Source organism: Pleurodeles waltl, chromosome 10 (assembly GCF_031143425.1).
Source record: "Pleurodeles waltl isolate 20211129_DDA chromosome 10, aPleWal1.hap1.20221129, whole genome shotgun sequence".
Taxonomy (NCBI): Eukaryota; Metazoa; Chordata; class Amphibia; order Caudata; family Salamandridae; genus Pleurodeles; species Pleurodeles waltl.
Window position 1 is genome coordinate 148,090,429 of NC_090449.1, and position 23,596 is coordinate 148,114,024.

The 23,596-nt window shown below is 44.6% G+C and overlaps 1 protein-coding gene across 5 annotated transcripts in view; it reads left to right on the forward strand.

Moving 5' to 3' along the window:
* The window catches only part of USP22 (ubiquitin specific peptidase 22), a 404,497-nt gene that overhangs the window by 264,877 nt on the left and 116,024 nt on the right, over positions 1-23,596 (forward strand). For all 5 annotated transcript variants that reach the window (XM_069210051.1, XM_069210046.1, XM_069210048.1 and 2 more), the window contains one exon: positions 4,400-4,505. In XM_069210051.1, coding sequence (XP_069066152.1) covers positions 4,400-4,505 — 106 coding nt within the window. The remainder of the gene's footprint in view (positions 1-4,399; positions 4,506-23,596) is intronic.

Below are 23,596 nucleotides of genomic sequence, written 5' to 3' on the forward strand. Positions count from 1 at the left end.
CTGTGTATTGAATAAACTGATTCAACAGGAGCTCCACCTGCAGTGGCAGCAGCCGACAGTGTTTTGTAGCAGCATAGCAAAAGTATTGCACTGTCTCAAAGAAGCTCTGCTGTGATATAGATTCCTAGACTACCTTAACAAAGGGATCCCCTTCAGCATATGACAGGTGCTTCTGTGGAAGTTTGGGGAGCTCACATGCAGCAGGACTTCTCCATATGGGGAATCATTGGTCTAGCCTAGAGAGAGATCATGCAACATAAACAGCTTGGAGCTGTGTGCGATCACACTGGGACTCCAGGCATTCCTTCCATGGCTAGCTTGCCAATCTGTCCTGATCAGAACAAACATAAACTCGATGTATTACATGGCCAAACAAGGAGACACAAGGTCTCACACCCTTTGTCGAATGAGTGGCAACTACTATTAGCATGGGTCATTTGACACAAAGTAGACATCAATGTGGAACACCCAACTGGGGTATTGAAAAGGCACATGGACACTCAATCTCTCAAGCAGATGGCAAGAGTAGGACCTCTATCAAGATCAGCTACAGCAAATCTCCAGGAAGCAGAGCCGTCCCACTCTCAAAATGCCCCTACTTTGCAAGCAGGTACTGTTAGTCGGGCTCTAGAGGCACTGCCTTTCTGTTGTGGTTGAATGTCTTTGCCTTAAGGTTTCTGCCATTTCCCTTTAATCCCAGGGTGTTCAGGAACACCAAAACGGAGTCTACTGACAATCTCAACATGGACACAGTAATTTTGGTTCACCACTCTAATGCATCTGTCCCAGTACCCACCAGATCAACTGAGGATCCACCAGGTTTCAGTCCAGCACAACAGTCATAAACTTAACCTCAACTTGAAGTTGCTCACTTTGATGGCTTGGTGCCTGACCAATTAGAATTTTACTAGCTAGACAGTTCAGGAGATTGCAGGACAATACTGACACAAGCATTTGTGCTCCAGCCATGACAGACTTGCAAGGACAAGAAGAGATTCTACCTATGGTTCAAGAACAATGTGCTAAAGCCCATTTCCATGCAACCTCACCAAATACTTCTGTTTGCGCTACACTTGGCCAGAGAAGGCATCAAATATTCTTCACCTGGTGAAAGTACCAGCATCCATAAGGACAGGTGATGCTTCACATTTGTTTTCACAGAAGTTCAATAAACTAGTAAGGGAGGGCCGTTCCTGGGCTTTCCCTTCTGTTCAACCCCCTCCAATTCCATGGGAACTTAGCCAGCTGACTTGGCCTCCCTTTGAGGTTCTCCATAGCGTGGATCTGAGCTACCTTGTGGGGAAGGTAGCACTGCTCCTGCTCCACCATCAGCAAGGAGAGGATAGTTCACCAGATCTTACCAATAAAGGAACCAAATATACATTTCACAAAGTTCAAAATCCCCCTGCGTGTCAACCCCTGAGTTCATTCACTAAGTACCCCCATATCAATGAGAAGCATAGAAAACTTTGTATTTGTTCAAAGTGCGCACTTGCATAAATTTTTACATAGACAGAACCAATGACATTCGTACTTCCAGCCAGCTGATTAGTCACTTTTGGCTGCCCTGGAACGGACTGTCTTATCTGAGCAGGTCGCCGCCAGGTGGCATCATTTTCTGCTACAGTAATTCGAAGTTTTCTCTACGGGACATTTACATTCTACATGAGCGTTACTCAAGACATCTGCTGAGCAGCTACGTGGAAGAGCATTACACTTTACAATTTGGGCTTAACTACAGCAGAGGATTTTCCAGTAGACCAATTAGCCCTAGAAAATATATAATTAAAGGTGAGCCTGTTTCCCACTCACCATCAACATTTTGATATACTGCTTGCTATTCTGATGCAAGCATTAAGAGTCAGCATGTCATGTCTTTATTAGCTTTGTCAGTCCTTGCTTTTAGAACACTGTTAAAGTAAACAAAACAAAAAATACTGGATAGAAAGCAAACACAAATGTAATAATTATAATATTTAAAAAAAAAAATCACACAGGCAATTTGGTGCAGAACTTCAAAGAATATAGTTTTACAATTTCAAGGAAAATGTTTACTAAAGGCTAATTTCCATATTAATTTAAACTCGAGCAAATGCTCGAACACTTTTGTGCTGTGTAGTCACCTGGAAAAAACATTATTGGGCTGCTTGGAGAAGAACTCTCCATTTCAATTAGACTGAGTGGACCCTCCTCTTGAAATACGAGCTCCATAAATGTTGCCTCTATTTTAATGCATGTGGAATGTAGAAACTAAAACAAAACCAACTCAAAGTCAGACCTTAGTAAAACTTTACCTGTTGCTGTGCTTTTATATATTGACAGCCTGAGGGTTGTAGATGTGATGGGATAAAGCAGCACATTGGTCCATACAATTAATATGTGAACTACAGATGGCTCATTTGCCGCCATGACATATATCTGTGCCTGAATACTCATGGGTGGTAGTGTGTTTTTTACATAACTTAATTCTTTAGTCTTATTGGTATTTATGTGCCTGAAAGTGTTTACAGAAGATAAAATAGGTGATCAGATGATATAAAAACCCAGGTATCAAACCATAGTCAGTGAGGACTATGCGCTAGGACAATCACGCCAGAAATCATGGCGGATCACAGCACCACGCAGCCTCATTCAGCAGCTACCTCTGGAACAGCGAGAAGAAGTGGCCTGTCATTGTTTATTTTCCATCCCCAAATAAACAGGGATGGGGACTAGCTCACTTGTTTATTTCATAAACAAAACACATGTATGATGTGAGATTCATCTTGACCAACTCATACAGGCTTGCTATTTACTGCTTTAGCTAGAATTAGCACAGCCCCTACATATAGGTCAAGGGTGTTGGGATGCTAGGAACTCAGTAACCATGTAAGAAATGTTGTTGCTTTCTTTGTTGACCATGGAATGCTTAGTTTCATCTTTTTTCCCATTCCGTGTGGTTACCATCCATATTTTATGCACTAGGTTGGGATTTTGAAATACATATCCCATTTCTTAGTGCTATTGTGAGTGAGCTGTACACTTACAAAGGGAGGGTTTGTGTTCCAATGTTCCTGAAATAATCTGGCGGGGTGGGGGTTATAGTTACTAATACCGCATTACTAGACAACAGATTCTGTGCAGTATTGCATGGTGGGTTGTGTATGGGTTGCAGTAAAATTGGATTTCTAATTCGTATTGGTGAATTGACTAAGTCCTTTGCCCAGAGATTTAGAAATCTGACCCCTGCACTCTTAGAATTCCTAGAATACGGAACAAACAGATGAGATGGGAAAGAAATCCAAGCAATGATAATTAGTGGGCTCATCCAAAATAGCCTCTAAGTATTGGTATTATCCACAAGAGACCTTTTTGACTACAAGACATAAAATTGATACATCCTAAACACTTACAACCAATTCTCCTACTGACAGTCTTACTGTGATCAGAGAGTTCATTTAATCAGATTCAACTTCATGAACTGTACTTCTATGTGTACGTTGTCACATAAATAGACCCTTAATATGTTTAGAGACTATTATTGGAATGGTGGCATAATCTTAGCCTAGCTGTAAACTACACTGGACCATAATTAGGGCCGACATCTGAGATGCTATTTTTAGATTTATGATATGAGAATGCTTACATAACTTATCATTCCTTGCATGACACCAAAGGGAAAGAGGATTTTTTTATTACAGGACAAGTAGCTTTCTGAAGCATGTTGTCTGTTGAAATAAGTAAATATTGTTTTTTATGTTTGTTCTTGGTCCATTTTCTCCCACTCATTTAGACATTTTGAATAAAAACAACGTATTGGAAACTTGCCCTAATGATTTGTTATTGGATATTGTAAAATTGTGCCAATTACCTATACACAGTTCCCCAATCATCCTTCCTTTTTTTATATAGTATTTGTCTGTCTGCGGCCCAAATGCTATTCCAGATTTCAGTCCAGTTTATGGACTTTTTTTGTCCCCCAAGTCCACCATTGTGCTAATTTTACTTTGTTAGTTGTGTTCTTATTGCCCAAGAAGACTACTGAACTCTAATGGTTTCTGTTCATAGTAAATCGGAAATATGCCTCCTCTATGCAACTGCATAATTGTTGGTGTTTTCGTTAAATGTGTGAGCTTGCATATACTTTTGGCCCACATGCTCATTGGATGCACAAGTGCCCACTTTATGACCAAATGCCTAAATGTAGCAGGATCATATAAAATAACCCATTTGCAAATGGAGCAGTCTGATGTTATGGTTTGAGAGAGTTATTTGATAATGCCAGGGCTCTTGTGCGTTTGTTTAGGTGTGCAAAATGTGGTTTTAGCTGATACATCTGGTTTATCTTTAATTTTGACTTGACTACAAATGGCCTTTTTTGTACCTTACAGTAAACATGTCTATCTGTTTTCATTTTAAGGTGACGATAATGGAAAAAAGGCCAACAATCCCAACCATTGTAACTGCATTATAGACCAAATCTTTACAGGCGGACTGCAATCTGACGTCACGTGTCAAGTCTGCCAGTAAGTGCATTATTGTTTGTATTGTTTTTGAGTATTATCTACTCAGGTTTGCTGTTCGTTTCTTGGCAACCCGAAGCTCTGTTGCCACGTCTTGAAAACAGACATTGCAATGCGCTTAAATAATGTATGCAAGTTCTTTAAATTTGCTTCACTCTTTACTAGGACATCAGGAAAGCTTGCTTCATCTGTTACAAAATTGATATTAGGTTACAAATATCTGGCTAACATTTTCACGCAAAAAAGCAGCGTTTTATTTTGCCTTATAAATAATTGTGAATCTATTTTTATTTGGTCATGTTATAAAGAAATATTGCCACCTGGAATATTTGTAAAGCTTAATCCTCATATTTATTTGTCCTACTAATCCTTGATTTTAATTATAGCCTACGGCCACATTCATCTCAATTCCAGGTTGGATAATATTTAACTGTAGCACTTTGGCAAGACTCTGTTCTCCAGCATTGTATCGTTCCTAGATTTACGTGCATAAATTATCCCAGTTATCGAACTGCGATCCTCACTGTAAAATTACCATAGTAGTATAATGTTAAACATAGCAATGAAGATGTAAACTTTTTCACTTAAGTAGTCTGCCGACCTCTATAAAAGAGCTAAACGTGAATCACTGAGGTGGAAGCATGGTCATCAGTCACACTAGGAAGAAACCCTTTGTCTTTTTTTTTTTTTGTTCTTTTTTTTTTTTATATACTCATGAGCTTCCTTCTGACTTTCACCTGAATAAACTGGTGATACTAAAGGGCCTTTTACAAAATCCTTCCAATGCAGCCAGAAGAGCCCTGCACAGGCTGGACTTCAGGGGTGGGGTGTCTTAAATTCTACTTAAATAGAACTAAGTGCTTCTGTAAATGTGACTGAAAAATTGAATTAGTGGGATCCTGCAATCCTCAAGTGGACGTTCTATCTTTAAACAAGGTGTAACATGCAGTGTTGGAGCAGCAATAATGTCCCGACCTTCAGAAGCCGGCAGACTGTTTTAAGGTTCTGTTACAGTGTACTTCACAAGAATTCTACAGCATTGTTCACTGGAGTGCTGGTGGCAGACATGTCGGGTAGCTTGCTGGAGGAATTGGCACTTTTACAAAACAGTGTAGAAACTGCAGTACAGAGAGACTCCGCATTGAGGCAGTTGGTCAAGCATTCCTTTTTAGTAAGGCAAGTTCAGTTTTGCTATACCAGCCATCCACTGTTATGCTTCTGTATTGGTTTAAAGTTCTGCTTGTTCCGCTTCAAGCATGTGGATCTATGAAATAGCCAATGGTGGAGAAGAAAATGTTTACTTAATGTAAAGAAATGGCTCCCTGTTGCAGTTACCCCCCACTTTTTGCCTGATACTGATGCTGACTTGACTGAGAAGTGTACTGGGACCCTGCTAACCAGGCCCCAGCACCTGTGTTCTTTCACCTAAAATGTACCATTGTTTCCACAATTGGCACAACCCTGGCACCTAGGTAAGTCCCTTGTAACTGGTACCCCTGGTACCAAGGGCCCTGATGCCAGGGAAGGTCTCTAAGGGCTGCAGCATGTCTTATGCCACCCTAGGGACCCCTCACTCAGCACACACACTGCTTGCCAGCTTGTGTGTGCTGGTGGGGAGAAAATGACTAAGTCGACATGGCACTCCCCTCAGGGTGCCATGCCAACCTCCCACTGCCTGTGGCATAGGTAAGTCACCCCTCTAGTAGGCCTTACAGCCCTAAGGCAGGGTGCACTATACCACAGGTGAGGGCATATGTGCATGAGCACTATACCCCTACAGTGTCTAAGCAAAACCTTAGACATTGTAAGTGTAGGGTAGCCATAAGAGTATATGGGCTGGGAGTCTGTCAAAAACGAACTCCACAGCTCCATAATGGCTACACTGAATACTGGGAAGTTTAGTATCAAACTTCTCAGAATAATAAACCCACACTGATGCCAGTGTTGGATTTATTAAAAAATGCACACAGAGGGCATCTTAGAGATACCCCCTGTATTTTACCCAATTGTTCAGTGCAGGACTGACTAGTCTGTGCCAGCCTGCTGCTGAGAGACGAGTTTCTGACCCCATGTGGTGAGAGCCTTTGTGCTCTCTGAGGACAGAAACAAAGCCTGCTCTGGGTGGGGGTGCTTCACACCTCCCCCCTGCAGGAACTGTAACACCTAGCAGTGAGCTTCAAAGGCTCAAGCTTCGTGTTACAATGCCCCAGGGCACTCCAGCTAGTGGAGATGCCCGCCCCCTGGACACAGCCCCCACTTTTGGCGGCAAGTCCAGGAAAGATAATGAGAAAAACAAGGAGGAGTCACTGGCCAGTCAGGACAGCCCCTAAGGTGTCCTGAGCTGAGGTGACTCTAACTTTTAGAAATCCTCCATCTTGCAGATGGAGGATTCCCCCAATAGGGATAGGAATGTGACCCCCTCCCCTTGGGAGGAGGCACAAAGAGGGTGTACCCACCCTCAGGGCTAGTAGCCATTGGCTACTAACCACCCAGACCTAAACACGCCCTCAAATTTAGTATTTAAGGGCTCCCCTGAACCTAAGAATTTAGATTCCTGCAACTTACTGAAGAAGAAGACTGCTGAGCTGAAAACCCCTGCAGAAGAAGAAAGAAGACACCAACTGCTTTGGCCCCAGTCCTACCGGCCTGTCTCCTGCCTTCTAAAGAAACCTGCTCCAGCGACGCTTTCTCAAGGACCAGCGACCTCTGAATCCTCAGAGGACTGCCCTGCTTCAAGAGGAACAAGAAACTCCAGAGGACAGCGGATCTGCTCCAAAAAGACTAACTTTGTTTCAGAGGAGCAGATTTAAAGACCCCTGCAATCCCCGCAAGAAGCGTGAGACTTGCAACACTGCACCCGGCGACCACGACTCGACTGGTGGAGAACCAACACCTCAGGGAGGACCCTCCGGCGACTCCGAGACTGTGAGTAACCAAAGTTGTCCCCCCTGAGTCCCCACAGCGACGCCTGCAGAGGGAATCCCCAGGCTCCCCCTGACCGCGACTGCCGGACTCTAAAATCCCGACGGCTGGAAAAGACCCTGCACCCGCAGCCCCCAGCACCTGAAGGATCGGAACTTCAGTGCAGGAGTGACCCCCAGGAGGCCCTCTCCCTTGCCCAGGTGGTGGCTACCCCGAGGAGCCCCCCCCTTGCCTGCCTGCATCGCTGAAGAAACCCCTTGGTCTCCCATTGATTTACATTGGAAACCCGACACTTGTTTCTACACTGCACCCGGCCGCCCCAGTGCCGCTGAGGGTGTACTTTTTTGTGTGAACTTGTGTCCCCCCCCCCGGTGCCCTACAAAACCCCCCTGGTTTTCCCTCCGAAGACGCGGGTACTTACCTGCTGGCAGACTGGAACCGGGGCACCCCCTTCTCTCCATTGAAGCCTATGCGTTTTGGGCACCACTTGACTGGCCCTGAGCTGCTGGAGTGGTAACTTTGGGGTAGCTCTGAACCCCCAACGGTGGGCTACCTTGGACCCCAATCTTAACCCCGTAGGTGGTTTACTTACCTGCAAAACCTAACAATACTTTACCTCCCCCAGGAACTGTGAATTGCACTGTGTCCACTTTTAAAACAGCTTATTGTGTTTTATGTAAAAAGTATATATGCTACTGTGATTATTCAAAGTTCCTAAAGTACTTACCTGCAATACCTTTCAAATGAGATATTACATGTAGAATTTGAACCTGTGGTTCTTAAAATAAACTAAGAAAATATATTTTTCTATAACAAAACCTATTGGCTGGATTTGTCTCTGAGTGTGTGTTCCTCATTTATTGCCTGTGTGTATGTACAACAAATGCTTAACACTACTCCTTTGATAAGCCTACTGCTCGACCACACTACCACAAAATAGAGCATTAGTATTATCTCTTTTTGCCACTATCTTACCTCTAAGGGGAACCCTTGGACTCTGTGCATACTATTCCTTACTTTGAAATAGTGCATACAGAGCCAACTTCCTACACTTAACAGTAGTTCTCCAGCTTTGGTATCTTTCAAAGATTCAGGGATGACCCACTCTCCTCCCACAAGATGCTCACCTGTTACTGTAATCCTTCACAATAGTGCTACAAAATCTAAGGGATGGTGGCCTCTAGGGAAGTATGGTCTTTACTATGCCTAAAGTCTGGTTCTTTTTCAATCAATTGGCTAGGCAACTCTTCGGCTATGTTTAAATGATGCTGCTATGGTAATGTTACTGTGGGACTGGCAGCTGAACGACTGGGTTGAGTCAAGACAGTCAAAGATATCAAAGCTGGAGAATACAGTTACAGGTAAGTAAATATTTTCTATGTTCGACTTATTTTTTCCACAAGTGACTACAATTCACAATACCTTTCTTAAGTTGTGACTGTTCAATTGTTAAACCTGCAATTCGTATTTCCTTCAGAAAGGTGCAATACATCATGCTTATAAAGATATTTATGCTCTGCTTGATGAACTATAATTCACATATGCAGCCTAGTTACTGGGACCTCTTAAGAATTCTCTTGTGATAAAATAAGTCTTTGGTTTGAGCTGCAAGATGATATTTTCTTTCAAGCCTCTTGGTTTACTGTTAGGTTATAGAGAGATTGAAAAACTATTGCAGTGACACTGTGGTATACCCACGCATTTATATAGCATAGAGAAAAACCTGAAATGATCACCTTTCCATTTTTACAAGCTGTCCTTTGCATCGCTGCTTATCTTCAATTAAATAATGTGATATATAGACATACACTTCAGAAAAATGCTTTAATCAAGGCTGAATGCAGAATGATAAACCACCAAGGCTGGAAACGGATCACACACATTTTCTTGATTTAATGTGAGTGTTGATAGTTAGCCAGGTCCTGCAGTAGGAGAACAGGGTGGGGTTGTAGGCAGGTTAAGGCGTTATTCCAAAGTAATTATTTTGAAAAGGTTTTGCAAACAGTGCATTTCACACCTCAAATTTCTATTATTGAATTGTGAGATGAAAGATTTTATGGGAAGTCAAAAAGAAATTGAATGTGTTTATAAAACATAGTTTCCACTGCAATTTTAAAACCAGTCATGAAATGCTTGTAGATGTTCTTGTCTGCTACCATCCCCTTTGACTGCCTGTGTTGAGAAATAGTCTGGAAATATCACATTTAATGGTGTTGGAATCAAACACCATTGTGCATCGAGAATATGGGTTTTACTCCTTTTTTCATGGATGAGATTTGATTCGAATTTTGTATAACTCCTTAAGAGTGTATTTTGTATAACACTTGCTAATATGATGCACAGTGTACACATGGTGTAAAATGCCAGCCTGTCTGAGGTGAATACTGGTGTTCAAATAATTCAGGTATTCTCATAGGAATGATTTACACTCCGCAGGTAGATATGGGTGACACTCCTGGTTCTTGGATGGGGTCAAGTCATTAACCTTAGTCTGACCTCAGGTTGTAGACACTACCATGATTTATGGATTACCCTTGTGTAAATAGCCATCATTGTGTGTGCAACTTTAATGTTGCCTACCTACCAGCACTACAAGAAATAAGCTTGTCTTAAACCAAAGATCCACTGATAATTCAGTCTTCTGAATCACCTAAAGATGTTTGCCCAGCGGTTACTAATAGCGGCATGATCCTAAATATTATAATTCTGGTACCCTGTAATGATTGCTAATCAGTGCTTTGACTGGATTTTGCTCATGAGACTGAGCCTTTCATCCCCACAGAGCCAACTTTCCGCCATTTTCTTTGCTTCCTTACAGTGGCAAATTAGTTGAGAGTAGTGTCTTTCCAGCTACACAGTGTTGTGGAACATAACCAGTTGTCAGAACATAGGCAGACTGGTGTTTGGCTTGGCCACAGCACAGATAATGGTAGTAGTCTCTGTATTGGATGAATGGATAATACTGATGGTGGATAAAGGTAGCTTATGGTCTTGGATTTTCTAGAACTTTCTGCTACGTTAAACAGTCAACCACTAGATCCTCCTCATTAACGTCATCCTTTGGGAAATCTTCTTTGAGGGCACAGTGCTGAGCTGGGTTCCTCCCTTTTTGCAGGAAAAGGTTCAGACCATAGATCATTTACTCTTGCCCCAAGACCTGTTCTCCTGGGCTTTGATTCTTTCCTCTTCCCCTTTTATTTTCTACCTTTGCCCTTTGGATCATCTGTTTCACAAGATGGAAATGTATTTTTATATATGTTCGTGTCACCAAACTGCTGTTTAACTTTGGGAAAGACTCTACCACAAACTTACTCCTTCAGGCTTTGAAAACATGCAGTGAAATGATGTCTTTGAGCTATCTGAAGTTGAATCCAGGCAAAAGCACCTACAACCCTACAAATGTCTGGGAAACTCATTTCTCTTGTAGGGGATTTCCATGTAAGGACATAAGCATTGAACAGTCCTACCCATGTGCGGGCACACCAGAGCACTTCTTTAAAATATATCTTCTTAGGTGGAGATTTTCGCCTTTCTCCAGAAAGGCCTATAAAGACACTTAAAAAAAGAGACAAATAATACAGCCTATACACGTAGGCTACCCTGGGTGCAGTCTTCATCATGAAGTCAAAAAAGGGGCAATAAATTGTAATATGAGAGTAATTTGTAAACAGAATAAATCTCCCTCACAAACCCTTTTTTGTGATAGAGATGGAGAGTAGGACAGAGTAGCCTTAGGCTGCCATTATATGGCTAAAATAGAGGCTTTTAAGAACCCAGATACCACAAGTATCCTGTCATGCACAGCTGGTGGTAGTTGCTTCAGTTCTTTTTTTCTGTCTCCTACTGACCGGACCCTGGTGCATTGAGCCTGGCCAATTTCAGTTTTTTGGGTTTTCTTTCAAGAACATTCACCTCTGAATTTTACTGAGGAACTACTTGGTCTCTCCCTGCCCTTTTCTGTCATTTTCTAACAGAAATCTTTGTTTTTTGGCTTCAAAAATGCCATCTTTTTTGATAAGTGCCCAGACTGTGGGAGAAAAAAAAGACCATGCCAGATCCTCACAGAGTATGTATACTATCTTCCAGATACTCATCTTCCTGACACTTGCTATATCTGCAGGAACTTCTCAAGATGCACCCTCCATGACAGGGAGAAGATTCGCCTTCAGTTTGCAGAGGAGCGACAAAAGCAGAAGATGCAATCTGCAGGTGGGACCTAAGGGCGAGGAGAGGGTCAGTCCTCTACCAGAGCTCTGTCACCAGTCTCTGGAGAATTTTCCAGACAAAAAACGGATGAAAAACATCATTGTGCCCTGTCGAGAAGAGGTACAGCGCTGACCTGTTTGCCATCTATCCATGGGTTGACATTTAAGAAGTGCCACAGATCACCGTCAAGGCAATGGGTACCAAAGGTGACAACGCTATGGTCCCACAGACCTCGTTCGATGTCGAGGAGCCCATTGACAATAAGTTGAGATATATATTGACGTCGACACATTGTCATCGATTGAAGGCGCGATCAGGATTGACATCAAGGCACAGTCTGTTGCTGTCGAGGCATACTCAGGCATTGAGTTATCATTCACTGCCAAAGAGTAGATTTACGTTGAGGGAGTGAGGTCTGTTGACTTTGATTACTGTTTTGGCCTCTTCCAGGCCTCAGGAAGCGTGCAGAAAAAGTAGACTTCACTGCACCAGACTCACCTACTCTCTGTCACTGGGTGCACCAGCTTCGCCTCTTCCAGCGCCTTCTCTTCTTCCTCCTCCACAGCCTACTCTGCCTTCACCACCAAGGCCCAGAGAGCTTCCTCCTCTAACACCAGCGCCACTCACTACTGCGCCAAGATCCAAATCTCGTTCCTGTTCACTTCATCGCTCACATAGTTACTCTAGACACCGCCAATACAGTTCAAGGCACTCATCTGTATCATCCAGGCGCTCACACCATTGGCACCATTCAGGAAGGTCTCGATACAGACAAACCAATGAGACCTCCTGTAGGAAGTTGGCTCTGTATGTGCTATTTCAAAGTAAGGAATAGCATGCACAGAGTCCAAGGGTTCCCCTTAGAGGTAAAATAGTGGTAAAAATAGATAATACTAATGCTCTATTTTGTGGTAGTGTGGTCGAGCAGTAGGCTTATCCAAGGAGTAGTGTTAAGCATTTGTTGTACATACACATAGACAATAAATGAGGTACACACACTCAGAGACAAATCCAGCCAATAGGTTTTTGTATAGAAAAATATCTTTTCTTAGTTTATTTTAAGAACCACAGGTTCAAATTCTACATGTAATATCTCATTCGAAAGGTATTGCAGGTAAGTACTTTAGGAACTTTAAATCATAAAAATTGCATGTATACTTTTCAAGTTATTGATAAATAGCTGTTTTAAAAGTGGACACTTAGTGCAATTTTCACAGTTCCTGGGGGAGGTAAGTTTTTGTTAGTTTTACCAGGTAAGTAAGACACTTACAGGGTTCAGTTCTTGGTCCAAGGTAGCCCACCGTTGGGGGTTTAGAGCCACCCCAAAGTCACCACACCAGCAGCTCAGGGCCGGTCAGGTGCAGAGTTCAAAGTGGTGCCCAAAACACATAGGCTAGAATGGAGAGAAGGGGGTGCCCCGGTTCCGGTCTGCTTGCAGGTAAGTACCCGCGTCTTCGGAGGGCAGACCAGGGGGGTTTTGTAGGGCACCGGGGGGGACACAAGCCCACACAGAAATTTCACCCTCAGCAGCGTGGGGGCGGCCGGGTGCAGTGTAGAACCAAGCGTCGGGTTTGTAATGGAAGTCAATGGGAGATCTAGGGATCTCTTCAGCGCTGCAGGCAGGCAAGGGGGGGGTTCCTCGGGGAAACCTCCACTTGGTCAAGGGAGAGGGACTCCTGGGGGTCACTCCTCCAGTGAAAGTCCGGTCCTTCAGGTCCTGGGGGCTGCGGGTGCAGGGTCTCTCCCAGGTGTCGGGACTTAGGATTCAAAGAGTCGCGGTCAGGGGAAGCCTCGGGATTCCCTCTGCAGGCGGCGCTGTGGGGGCTCAGGGGGGACAGGTTTTTGTACTCACAGTCTTAGAGTAGTCCTGGGGTCCCTCCTGAGGTGTTGGATCGCCACCAGCCGAGTCGGGGTCGCCGGGTGCAGTGTTGCAAGTCTCACGCTTCTTGCGGGGAGCTTGCAGGGTTCTTTAAAGCTGCTGGAAACAAAGTTGCAGCTTTTCTTGGAGCAGGTCCGCTGTCCTAGGGAGTTTCTTGTCTTTTCGAAGCAGGGGCAGTCCTCAGAGGATGTCGAGGTCGCTGGTCCCTTTGGAAGGCGTCGCTGGAGCAGGATCTTTGGAAGGCAGGAGACAGGCCGGTGAGTTTCTGGAGCCAAGGCAGTTGTCGTCTTCTGGTCTTCCTCTGCAGGGGTTTTCAGCTAGGCAGTCCTTCTTCTTGTAGTTGCAGGAATCTGATTTTCTAGGGTTCAGGGTAGCCCTTAAATACTAAATTTAAGGGCGTGTTTAGGTCTGGGGGGTTAGTAGCCAATGGCTACTAGCCCTGAGGGTGGGTACACCCTCTTTGTGCCTCCTCCCAAGGGGAGGGGGTCACAATCCTAACCCTATTGGGGGAATCCTCCATCTGCAAGATGGAGGATTTCTAAAAGTCAGAGTCACCTCAGCTCAGGACACCTTAGGGGCTGTCCTGACTGGCCAGTGACTCCTCCTTCTTGCTTTCTTTGTTCCCTCCGGCCTTGCCGCCAAAAGTGGGGGCCGTGGCCGGAGGGGGCGGGCAACTCCACTAAGCTGGAGTGCCCTGCTGGGCTGTGACAAAGGGGTGAGCCTTTGAGGCTCACCGCCAGGTGTCACAGCTCCTGCGTGGGGGAGGTGTTAGCATCTCCACCCAGTGCAGGCTTTGTTACTGGCCTCAGAGTGACAAAGGCACTCTCCCCATGGGGCCAGCAACATGTCTCTGGTGTGGCAGGCTGCTGGAACTAGTCAGCCTACACAGACAGTCGGTTAAGTTTCAGGGGGCACCTCTAAGGTGCCCTCTGTGGTGTATTTTACAATAAAATGTACACTGGCATCAGTGTGCATTTATTGTGCTGAGAAGTTTGATACCAAACTTCCCAGTTTTCAGTGTAGCCATTATGGTGCTGTGGAGTTCGTGTTTGACAGACTCCCAGACCATATACTCTTATGGCTACCCTGCACTTACAATGTCTAAGGTTTTGTTTAGACACTGTAGGGGTACCATGCTCATGCACTGGTACCCTCACCTATGGTATAGTGCACCCTGCCTTAGGGCTGGAAGGCCTGCTAGAGGGGTGTCTTACCTATACTGCATAGGCAGTGAGAGGCTGGCATGGCACCCTGAGGGGAGTGTCATGTCGACTTACTCGTTTTGTCCTCACTAGCACACACAAGCTGGCAAGCAGTGTGTCTGTGCTGAGTGAGAGGTCTCCAGGGTGGCATAAGACATGCTGCAGCCCTTAGAGACCTTCCTTGGCATCAGGGCCCTTGGTACTAGAAGTACCAGTTACAAGGGACTTATCTGGATGCCAGGGTCTGCCAATTGTGGATACAAAAGTACAGGTTAGGGAAAGAACACTGGTGCTGGGGCCTGGTTAGCAGGCCTCAGCACACTTTCAATTGTAAACATAGCATCAGCAAAGGCAAAAAGTCAGGGGGCAACCATGCCAAGGAGGCATTTCCTTACACCTCCTCTACAAGTACTGGGAGATGGCCACAGACCGTGACTGCCCACCTCCACACATTTCACCTGTTGATGACATTTCTACATTTCAAGAAGTTTTGGTCAGGGGTGCTAACAAACAAAACATTCCGATGTCCACTCCAACACCAACGACATCGGTCATCTTTGAGACCCTGCAACCTAGGTCAGCCTCACATTCTTTGCTACCTCTAGTTCCCGGTCTCTTAGACCATGCAATGGATGTCTACTTAACCCCATAATCTATTAAGCCAGCTCCATCAAGGCTACAGGAAAAAGTACCGTCCCCTGGAGCAGGACCCGGCCTTCCTCTAGATGGGCTCAACGCCGGAGTCTGACATTGTAGTGGCTGCAAAGAAACAACCTGCCATTGCACCTACTTAGACAGTTCCACGGGACAAAGAGTCACAAACTAGACTTTCTGGGATGGCAGGTCTGCAGTACTGCAGCAAACACAATGAAGGCTGTAAGCGCCTCTGCCCTATTGGGCAGATATGACGGAGCTCTGTGGAAATCACTGCAACAGTTTGTTGAGCATCCCCCTAGTGGTTTTAAAACTTTTTAATGCCCCCCACCCCCTCCAGAAGAAAAGGCTAGAGGAAGACCAAACCAGCGACCTGATCAGGGAGGCAAGCATCTATTAGGATCAAAACCCTGAATCATTTCTTCCTCCACTTCCATTACCCACTCCAGTAAGAGGAAGCATCCAACATTACCTGTAAGAGTGGCAAAACATCACACAAGACGCATGGGTTCTGGATATTGTTTGCAATGGATATTGTCTCTGGTTCACCAGTCCTCCATCGTCCATTCCTCTGAAACCATCCAGATTCCAACTTCCACAATTACAAATGGAGAGAGACATCCTCTTACAGAAGCAGGCAGTGGGGCCTGTTCCTTCTCACCAACAAGGAACTGGTATCTATTCCAGGTACATTCTCAGCAAAAAGAAAGACAGGAACGGATTCAGGCCCATTTTCGACATCAAAACAGCCAATGAGTGGATTCGGCATGAAAAGTTCTGGATGCTGGCATTACACAAGAGTTACCCTCAATTACACCAAGGGGATAGGCGCTACTCAATCAACTTTCAAGACACATACTTTCATATTCCTGTAGCCATAAAGCATAGAAAATTCTTGAGGTTCATAGTGGGGCACAACCATTACTTGCACTTGTCCTGAAGTCAGCACCCAGGACTTTCTCCAAATGCATGGCAGTAGTTCTTGCCATCTCTGAAAACACAAGTATTTGTCTACCCATATCTAGAAGATTGACTGATCAAGGTGTCCACGTCTCAAGAGGTTTAGCTTCACTAAAATTGGACTTGCAATCTCCTACAACGGCTGGGCCTTCATGTCAACCATGCAAAGTCGACCTCTGTCCCAATTCAACTATTACACTATCTGGGGATCTCCAGCAACACCCTCCAAGCAAGCTTGTGTCCTCCAGGGAAGAGACACTCCTCTGTTCTTTGGAAACCTCAAGCTCTCCTGAAAACCTCTCATCCAACCATGAGAACAGTATCCTCTATCCTCGGCTCAGTGGCTTCCTGCATATTTCTCACACTGAATTCTTGTCTCCACGTGAGACCCCTGCAGGAATTCCACGAGGACCAGTGGGACGATGGGATTCAGCTATCCCACCATGCAAAGCTGTCCTTGAAATGGCTGTGCTATCTATCCAATCTCCTGCAAGGTTCACCATTCCATGAAGAGATGCCTCTCTACTAGGATGGGGAGCCCATATCTACCACCTTCAAATTCAGGGCAAGTGGCTGCAGAGAGACTCAACATATCACGTAAATTTCTCAAAGGTGCGCGCAGTCCGTCTGGCGCTGAAGGCGTTTCATACATCGTTCAGCTCCAACTCACTGCTTGTTCAGATGAACAACACAGTAACTATGTACTATCCCAACAAGCAGGGAGTGACGAGGTCCAGGCCCTTGTCTCACAAAGTCCAAACAATCTAGAAATGTCTTCTGGCCAGAGACCTCTCTATCACTGCGATTCACCTTCCAGGTGTACAACATACTCAAACCGATTCTCTCAGCAGACTCCTTCAAGAAAACCACAAGTGGGTCTGTAACGAACTCCGACCATCAACTTGTTTGCCAATATCAAATGCCAAAGCTTCGCCTCTAGGAATTTCCAGCCAGGGGCACTGGGGAATGCCCTACGGATCAACAGGTCCGGCAGATTTCTCTATGCTTTTCTGCGAGTGCCCCTCATCTCAGCAGTCCGCATCAAGCTGTCCCACACGAGAGCCAAGATATGATACTCATAGCTCCGGATTGGCAACGTCAATGGTGGTTCACAGAACTCCTTCACTGGTTTGTCAATCCACATCTCAAGCTGCCATGCAGACCAGAGCTACTGGTGAAATTTGGAGGCCCAATAGTGCGCCCGAATTCCTCCTCTAAGCTTTTCAGAATGGCTCCTGAGCTAGTGCAGTATGGACATTTGAATCTAGTGCAGGTCTGCATGGCGGTCCTCAGAGAGGTGAAATGGCCTTCCACACGCTCAGCATGTGCCTTCAAATGGAAGGGATTTTGCATGTTGGTGTTCATCTAAAATAGAAGACCCTACCACTTGCCAGGAAGATGTCATTCTTCCATACTTACTCCATTTGGCACACTCTGACTTGCAATTCTCTTCTATAAAGGTTCACCTTGAAGCTCTTACTGCCTACAGAAAATGTCTGTAAGAAATCTCTTTTTTCAAAATCCTTGTCATGAAGGATTTCCTAGAGGGGATGAAAAAGGTTTTCCTCCCATTAGGCACCCTTCCCCCTACATGGGAGCTCAAGATAGTCCTTTCATGCCTTATGCAGGAACCCTTCTGTCTTGGAAAACCGCTTTCCTTGTGCGATCACATCTGCCCACAGGGTTAGCGAGATCCAGGCACTCTTTTTGCATGAACCATACAATGTATTTCATTCAAGCAAAGTGGTCATGAGGACTTATCTGAAATTCCTCCCAAAGGTGGTTTCGGACTTTCATGTCAACTAGACAAACTCTTTGCCAACATTTTTTCAGAATCCCTCTACTCCAGTGGAAAGAACCGCCATTCCTTGGATGTGAGACGAGTTTTGAAATTCTATCTTGACAAGACACAGGACATCTGCAGATCAGACCAGTTTATCGATTATGGTTCCCTCTGTAGAGGCATAGCCACCTCTAAACAATCCATTTTGCAATGGATAGTCTCACGTATTTTACTATGCTATCAAAAGGCTAATTCAAAAAGAACAGCTGATGGACGGAATGTAGACCAAATCAAACATTCACCCCCAATCACAGATATGGGTTTAATCCATCAGTTTTTTTTGTTGTTTTTTTTTGCTCACCATGCCATTCCAGTTTGGACTCTGCCATATGCAAATCAGTCTTGACCCTGTTCCCCATGACACAGTCCAGCTAGAACTGCCAGGCCCTCCCTGGACCAGAAATAAGCATCTAGGGACCGGTTTCGGGGTATCACCCCTCTTCAGCCAGGCTAGCTTGAATCTGGTGGCATAGTGAGAACGGAACCCACGTCTGGGCATACCATTCCCACTTGGGGTGACAAACGCAAAAACAAAATATGATGGATGGAATGCAGAACAAATCAAACATTCACCCCCCAGTCACAGATCTGGGTTTAATCCATCAGTTTTTTTTTTTTTTTTTTTTTTGCTCACCATGCCATTCCAGTTTGGACTCTGCCATATGCAAATCAGTCTTGCCCCTGTTCCCCATGAGAACAGTCCAGCCCGAACAGCCAGGCCAGGTCCTCCCTGAACCAGAAACGAAGATCCTGGGACCGGTTTCTGGGTATGACCCCTCTTCAGCCAGGCTAACACACACTCAGCTAGGCCAAAAGCACACTCTACTAGAGGGAAAGCGGCTACTACCACTTTCCGTCACAATATTCCTCTTCCAGAGGTTTGCTAAGCCTCAACCTTGAAATCAGTTCATACATTCATTAAGCACTACTGCCTAGATTCTGATGCTAGAGCAGATGCTCAAATAGGGCAGGGTTCTCTCAGAAACCTATTAGTTTAAATATTCTAGATTTCTGTCTCCTCCACGCTCTGTGGGGATGGGCTTGCTATTCTGTTCGTGCTTATGACTATACATGGAAGCCCCCTGCAGGAGGAGTAACAGTTTCTTACCTGTAACTCCATCTCTCACATAGGGGAATTTCCATGAGAAGTCATAAGCAACCCTCCCTCCTTCCTGGTGGAATAGACCGTGGTGTCCACGCAAACTACATAGGTCTCCCATTGCCTTAAAAAAGAACTGAAGCAACTGCCACCAGCTGTGCATGATGGGATCCTGGTGGTCTCTAGGTTGATAAAGGCACAGCCTATGTTTAAGCCATGTCACTGCAGCCTATGAGGTTACTCTGTCCTACTCTTCATCTCTATCATAAAAATGGTTTGTGAGGGAGATTTATTTGGTTCACAAATTACACTCCTAATGTACTGGCCCCTTTTTTGACTTAATGATGAAGACTTTGACCAGGGTAGCCTATGCACATAGGCTGCATTATTTGTCTCTTTCTTAAGTGTCTTTACATGCCTTCCAGAAGAAAAGCAAAAATCTCCATTTAACCCCTTAGCTGCTGGGCCTTTTCCCCCCCAGTGCTGAGCCCTTTTTTGGCTATTTGGGGTAGTTCGCGCTTAGGGCTTCATAACTTTTTGTCCACATAAGCTAACCACTCCAAATTTGCGTCCTTTTTTTCCAACATCCTAGGGATTCTAATGGTACCCAGAGTTGGTGGTTTCCCCTGGAGGAGACCAAGAAAATAGCCAAAATACAGTGAAAATTTTGTTTTTTCCAAAAAAATGGGGAAAAAAGGGCTGCCGAAGAAGGCTTGTGGTTTTTTCCCTGAAAATGCCATCAACAAAGGGTTTCTGGTGCTGAAATCACTATCTTCCCACCTTTCAGGAACGGACAGACTTGAATCAGAAAACCACATTTTTCAACACAAATTTGGCATTTTACTGGGACATACCCCATTTCTACTATATTTGGTGCTTTCAGCCTCCTTCCAGTTAGTGACAGGAATGGGTGTGAAACCAATGCTGGATCCCGGAATGCTAAACATTTCTGAAAACTAGACAAAATTCTGAATTCAGCAAGGGGTCATGTGTAGATCCTACAAGGTTTTCCTACAGAAAATAACAGCTGAAATAAAAAAAATATCGAAATTGAGCTGAAAACAACAGCCATTTTTCTTTGTTTTACTCTGTAACTTTTTCCTGCGATGTCAGATTTCTGAAAGCAATATACCGTTTTGTCTGCTGGACTCTTCTGGTTGCGGGGATATAAAGGGCTTGTAGGTTCATCAAGAACCCTAGGTACCCAGAGCCAATAAATGAGCTGCACCCTGCAGTTGGTTTTCATTCTATACTGGGTATACAGCAATTCATTTGCTGAAATATGAAGAGTGAAAAAGAGGTATCAAGAAAACCTTTGCATTTCCAAAATGGGATCAAGATAAGGTTTTGAGGAGCAGTGGTTATTTGCACATCGCTGAATTCCGAGGTGCCCATACTAGCATGTGAATTGCAGGGCATTTCTCAAATAGACGTCTTTTTTTACACACTCTCTTATATTTGGAAGGAAAAAATGTAGAGAAAGATAAGGGGCAATAACACTTGTTTTGCTATTCTATGTTCCCCCAAGTCTCCCGATAAAAATGATACCTCACTTGTGTGGGTAGGCCTAGTGCCTGCGACAGGAAATGCCCCAAAACACAACATGGACACATCCTATTTTTTTTATAGAAAACACAGCTGTTTTTTCCAAAGTGCCTACCTGTAGATTTTGGCCTCTAGCTCAGCCGGCACCTAGGGAAACCTACCAAACCTGTGCATTTCTGAAAACTAGAGACCTAGGGGAATCCAAGGAGGGGTGACTTGCGGGGCTCAGACCAGGTTCTGTTACCCAGAATCCTTTGAAAACCTCAAAGTGGCTAAAAAAAAACAAGTTTTCCTCACATTTCGGTGACAGAAAGTTCTGGAATCTGAGAGGAGCCACAAATTTCCTTCCACCCAGCGTTCCCCCAAGTCTCCCGATAAATATGATACCTCACTTGTGTGGGTAGGCCTGGTGCCTGTGACAGGAATAGATCACACAACGGTCAATGTTGGTCCTTACGTGAGGCAGCTGTTGACCCTGGGGTGATCCATTCCTGACACAGGCACTAGGTGTAGGCACTCAAGTGGGGTAGTGTTTTTATCAGGACAGGTGAGGAGTCACTGGGTGGTAGGAATGTTGTGGATCCCAGCATATTCCTGTAGTTTGTGTGACAGAAATGCGAGAAAAATTGAGTTTTTTTTCAACATTTCAGCTTTGCAGGGTATTCTGGGTAAGAAAACTTTGGGGAATCCACACAAGTCACACCTCTGTGGACTCCCCCGAATGTCTAGTTTCCAGAAATGTTTGGGTTTAGTGTGTTTCTCTATATGGCCGCCGAATCCAGGACCAAAAACACAGGTGCCTGCCTTACAAAACCAGTTTGTTTTGCCATAGACAATTTTGATGTCTCCACAATATGATTTGGGTGGTGGAGTTTGGGGCTGAACTAAATTGGGGAGCTCCCAAGAGAGCACTCTCTCTCTGCTTGCCGCCGCGTTCACCTGCTCTCTGGGTTGGCCTAACCCACTATTACCCAGTTGCACGAACAGCTTGCGAAGGGACAGCAGGACTGTCCTCATCACCTCCCTCATAATGTACTGGAAGAGGAGTTTTCGAATGGGACTCCTCTGACTGAAAAATCACTCCCAGAGTCTGCGCCATTGTCCTATCCCTCAGATGCTGTCTCAGTATCTGATGTCTCAGTCTCTGATCCAATGTCAGAGCGGTCCTCTATAACCCGAGTGCAGGCAGCAGTCATCCATCAAGATGCCATCTCTGCTATTGGCTAAACTGTTGCTCTAAAACACTAGCCTATGTAGACAGTCACAAAATCGATGGTGTGTGTGATACGTGCAACAGTAGAGGCCACCTTACCTGCGCTTCTTCCCTCAATCAGCACGTTCTTTCAAGACACTCAAAAAACACCTTGTCACATACCATTCGTCACAGTCTTTAGCACCTCCTGCGCCCAGTCCAACAATCATTATTGGTGCTCCCACTCCCTCCTCCTCGGATTCCCTCATTACCACCCAGCAAAAGTGCCCTTCATCTCTCCATAGACTTTACTAATGTACTCAGCTATTTACATAAAATACAGATGTGCTCTTTGCAGTAGGCATATAAACCTTCTGCGCTTCTTTATGGCACTAAAACTGCCACTAGACAAGTCGGACCCTTTTACCCCCCAGGGAAACCACACACATATTGACAAAAGTGATATATATATATATATGACAGCCAACCACCTGAAACTCAACTCAAGCAAAACCGAAATAATCCTCTTTGGCCCACACAAAAACACCTGGGACCCCCCCATGGTGGCCCACCATGCTAGGCCCTGCACCCACCCCCGCCAACCACGCACTCAACCTCAGCATCATCCTAGACTCCTCCCTCTCGATGACCCAACAAATCAACGCTCTTACCTCCTCATGCTTCAACAAACTCCGTAGTGTAAAATGGTCCTCCTAGAGACATCTGTCATTCTAATAGTGTTGACGAACTCTTCCCCATCGACTGCGAGAGTTCCTGAGCGAACTGAAAAAACTTTATAACTTTATATTTATATATATACTTTATATTTAATTGATACTAAAGAAGTAGGTACCTAACCTGTTTGATCCATAATTAGCAGATTATTTCCTTATGAGTCCCTTGAAAAGACAGGCTTCTTACAGATCTCTAGCTTCACTGAACAAATTAAATTCTTGTATGACACAAGATGCAATACAGGAGTGAATCCTACTCTGCATAAATTTACATCTGGATTGACCTCAAGAACATCAATAATGCTAATGAAGGTGTAACACTACTCCTGTTTTACCTATCCTCAGCTTTCTACACTGTAAACCAGGAAATAGTGGTCAAAAGAATTAACGGCACAAGAATCTAGCGCAGAGTTCTCAAAAATCCTACTTCAACTTTGGAGCACAAATTGGTACAGTTCCTCCTTTCTGCTAGTGTCGAGTTTCCATTCACTTCGTGTGAAAGAGGCTTTTAGGATGACATTTTATACTTTGCCTCTTTAGTGTAAAACATTCCAGATTTCCAGACCAGGCAAGGTCCTTCAAACTTACCTCCTGCAAAAATGCTAATTATATTCTGGTCATCTTCAAGCGTGAAAAACCTTTGGATCTTATTCCTTCTCTTTCCTCGAATTACTGTTGGCAATGCACTTTTCAATGGAAGCAAACCATATTCTTCTGGCAGATACTTCCTACTGCAGATTCCTCACCTTTTAGAATATCCCCAAGTGCCATTCTAGAGCTGGAAGATTTCACAGTGGTGCACCCACATGGCACAAGTTAACACTGTGGGGCTGCGCTCTGATTTCCTTCTATCCTGGA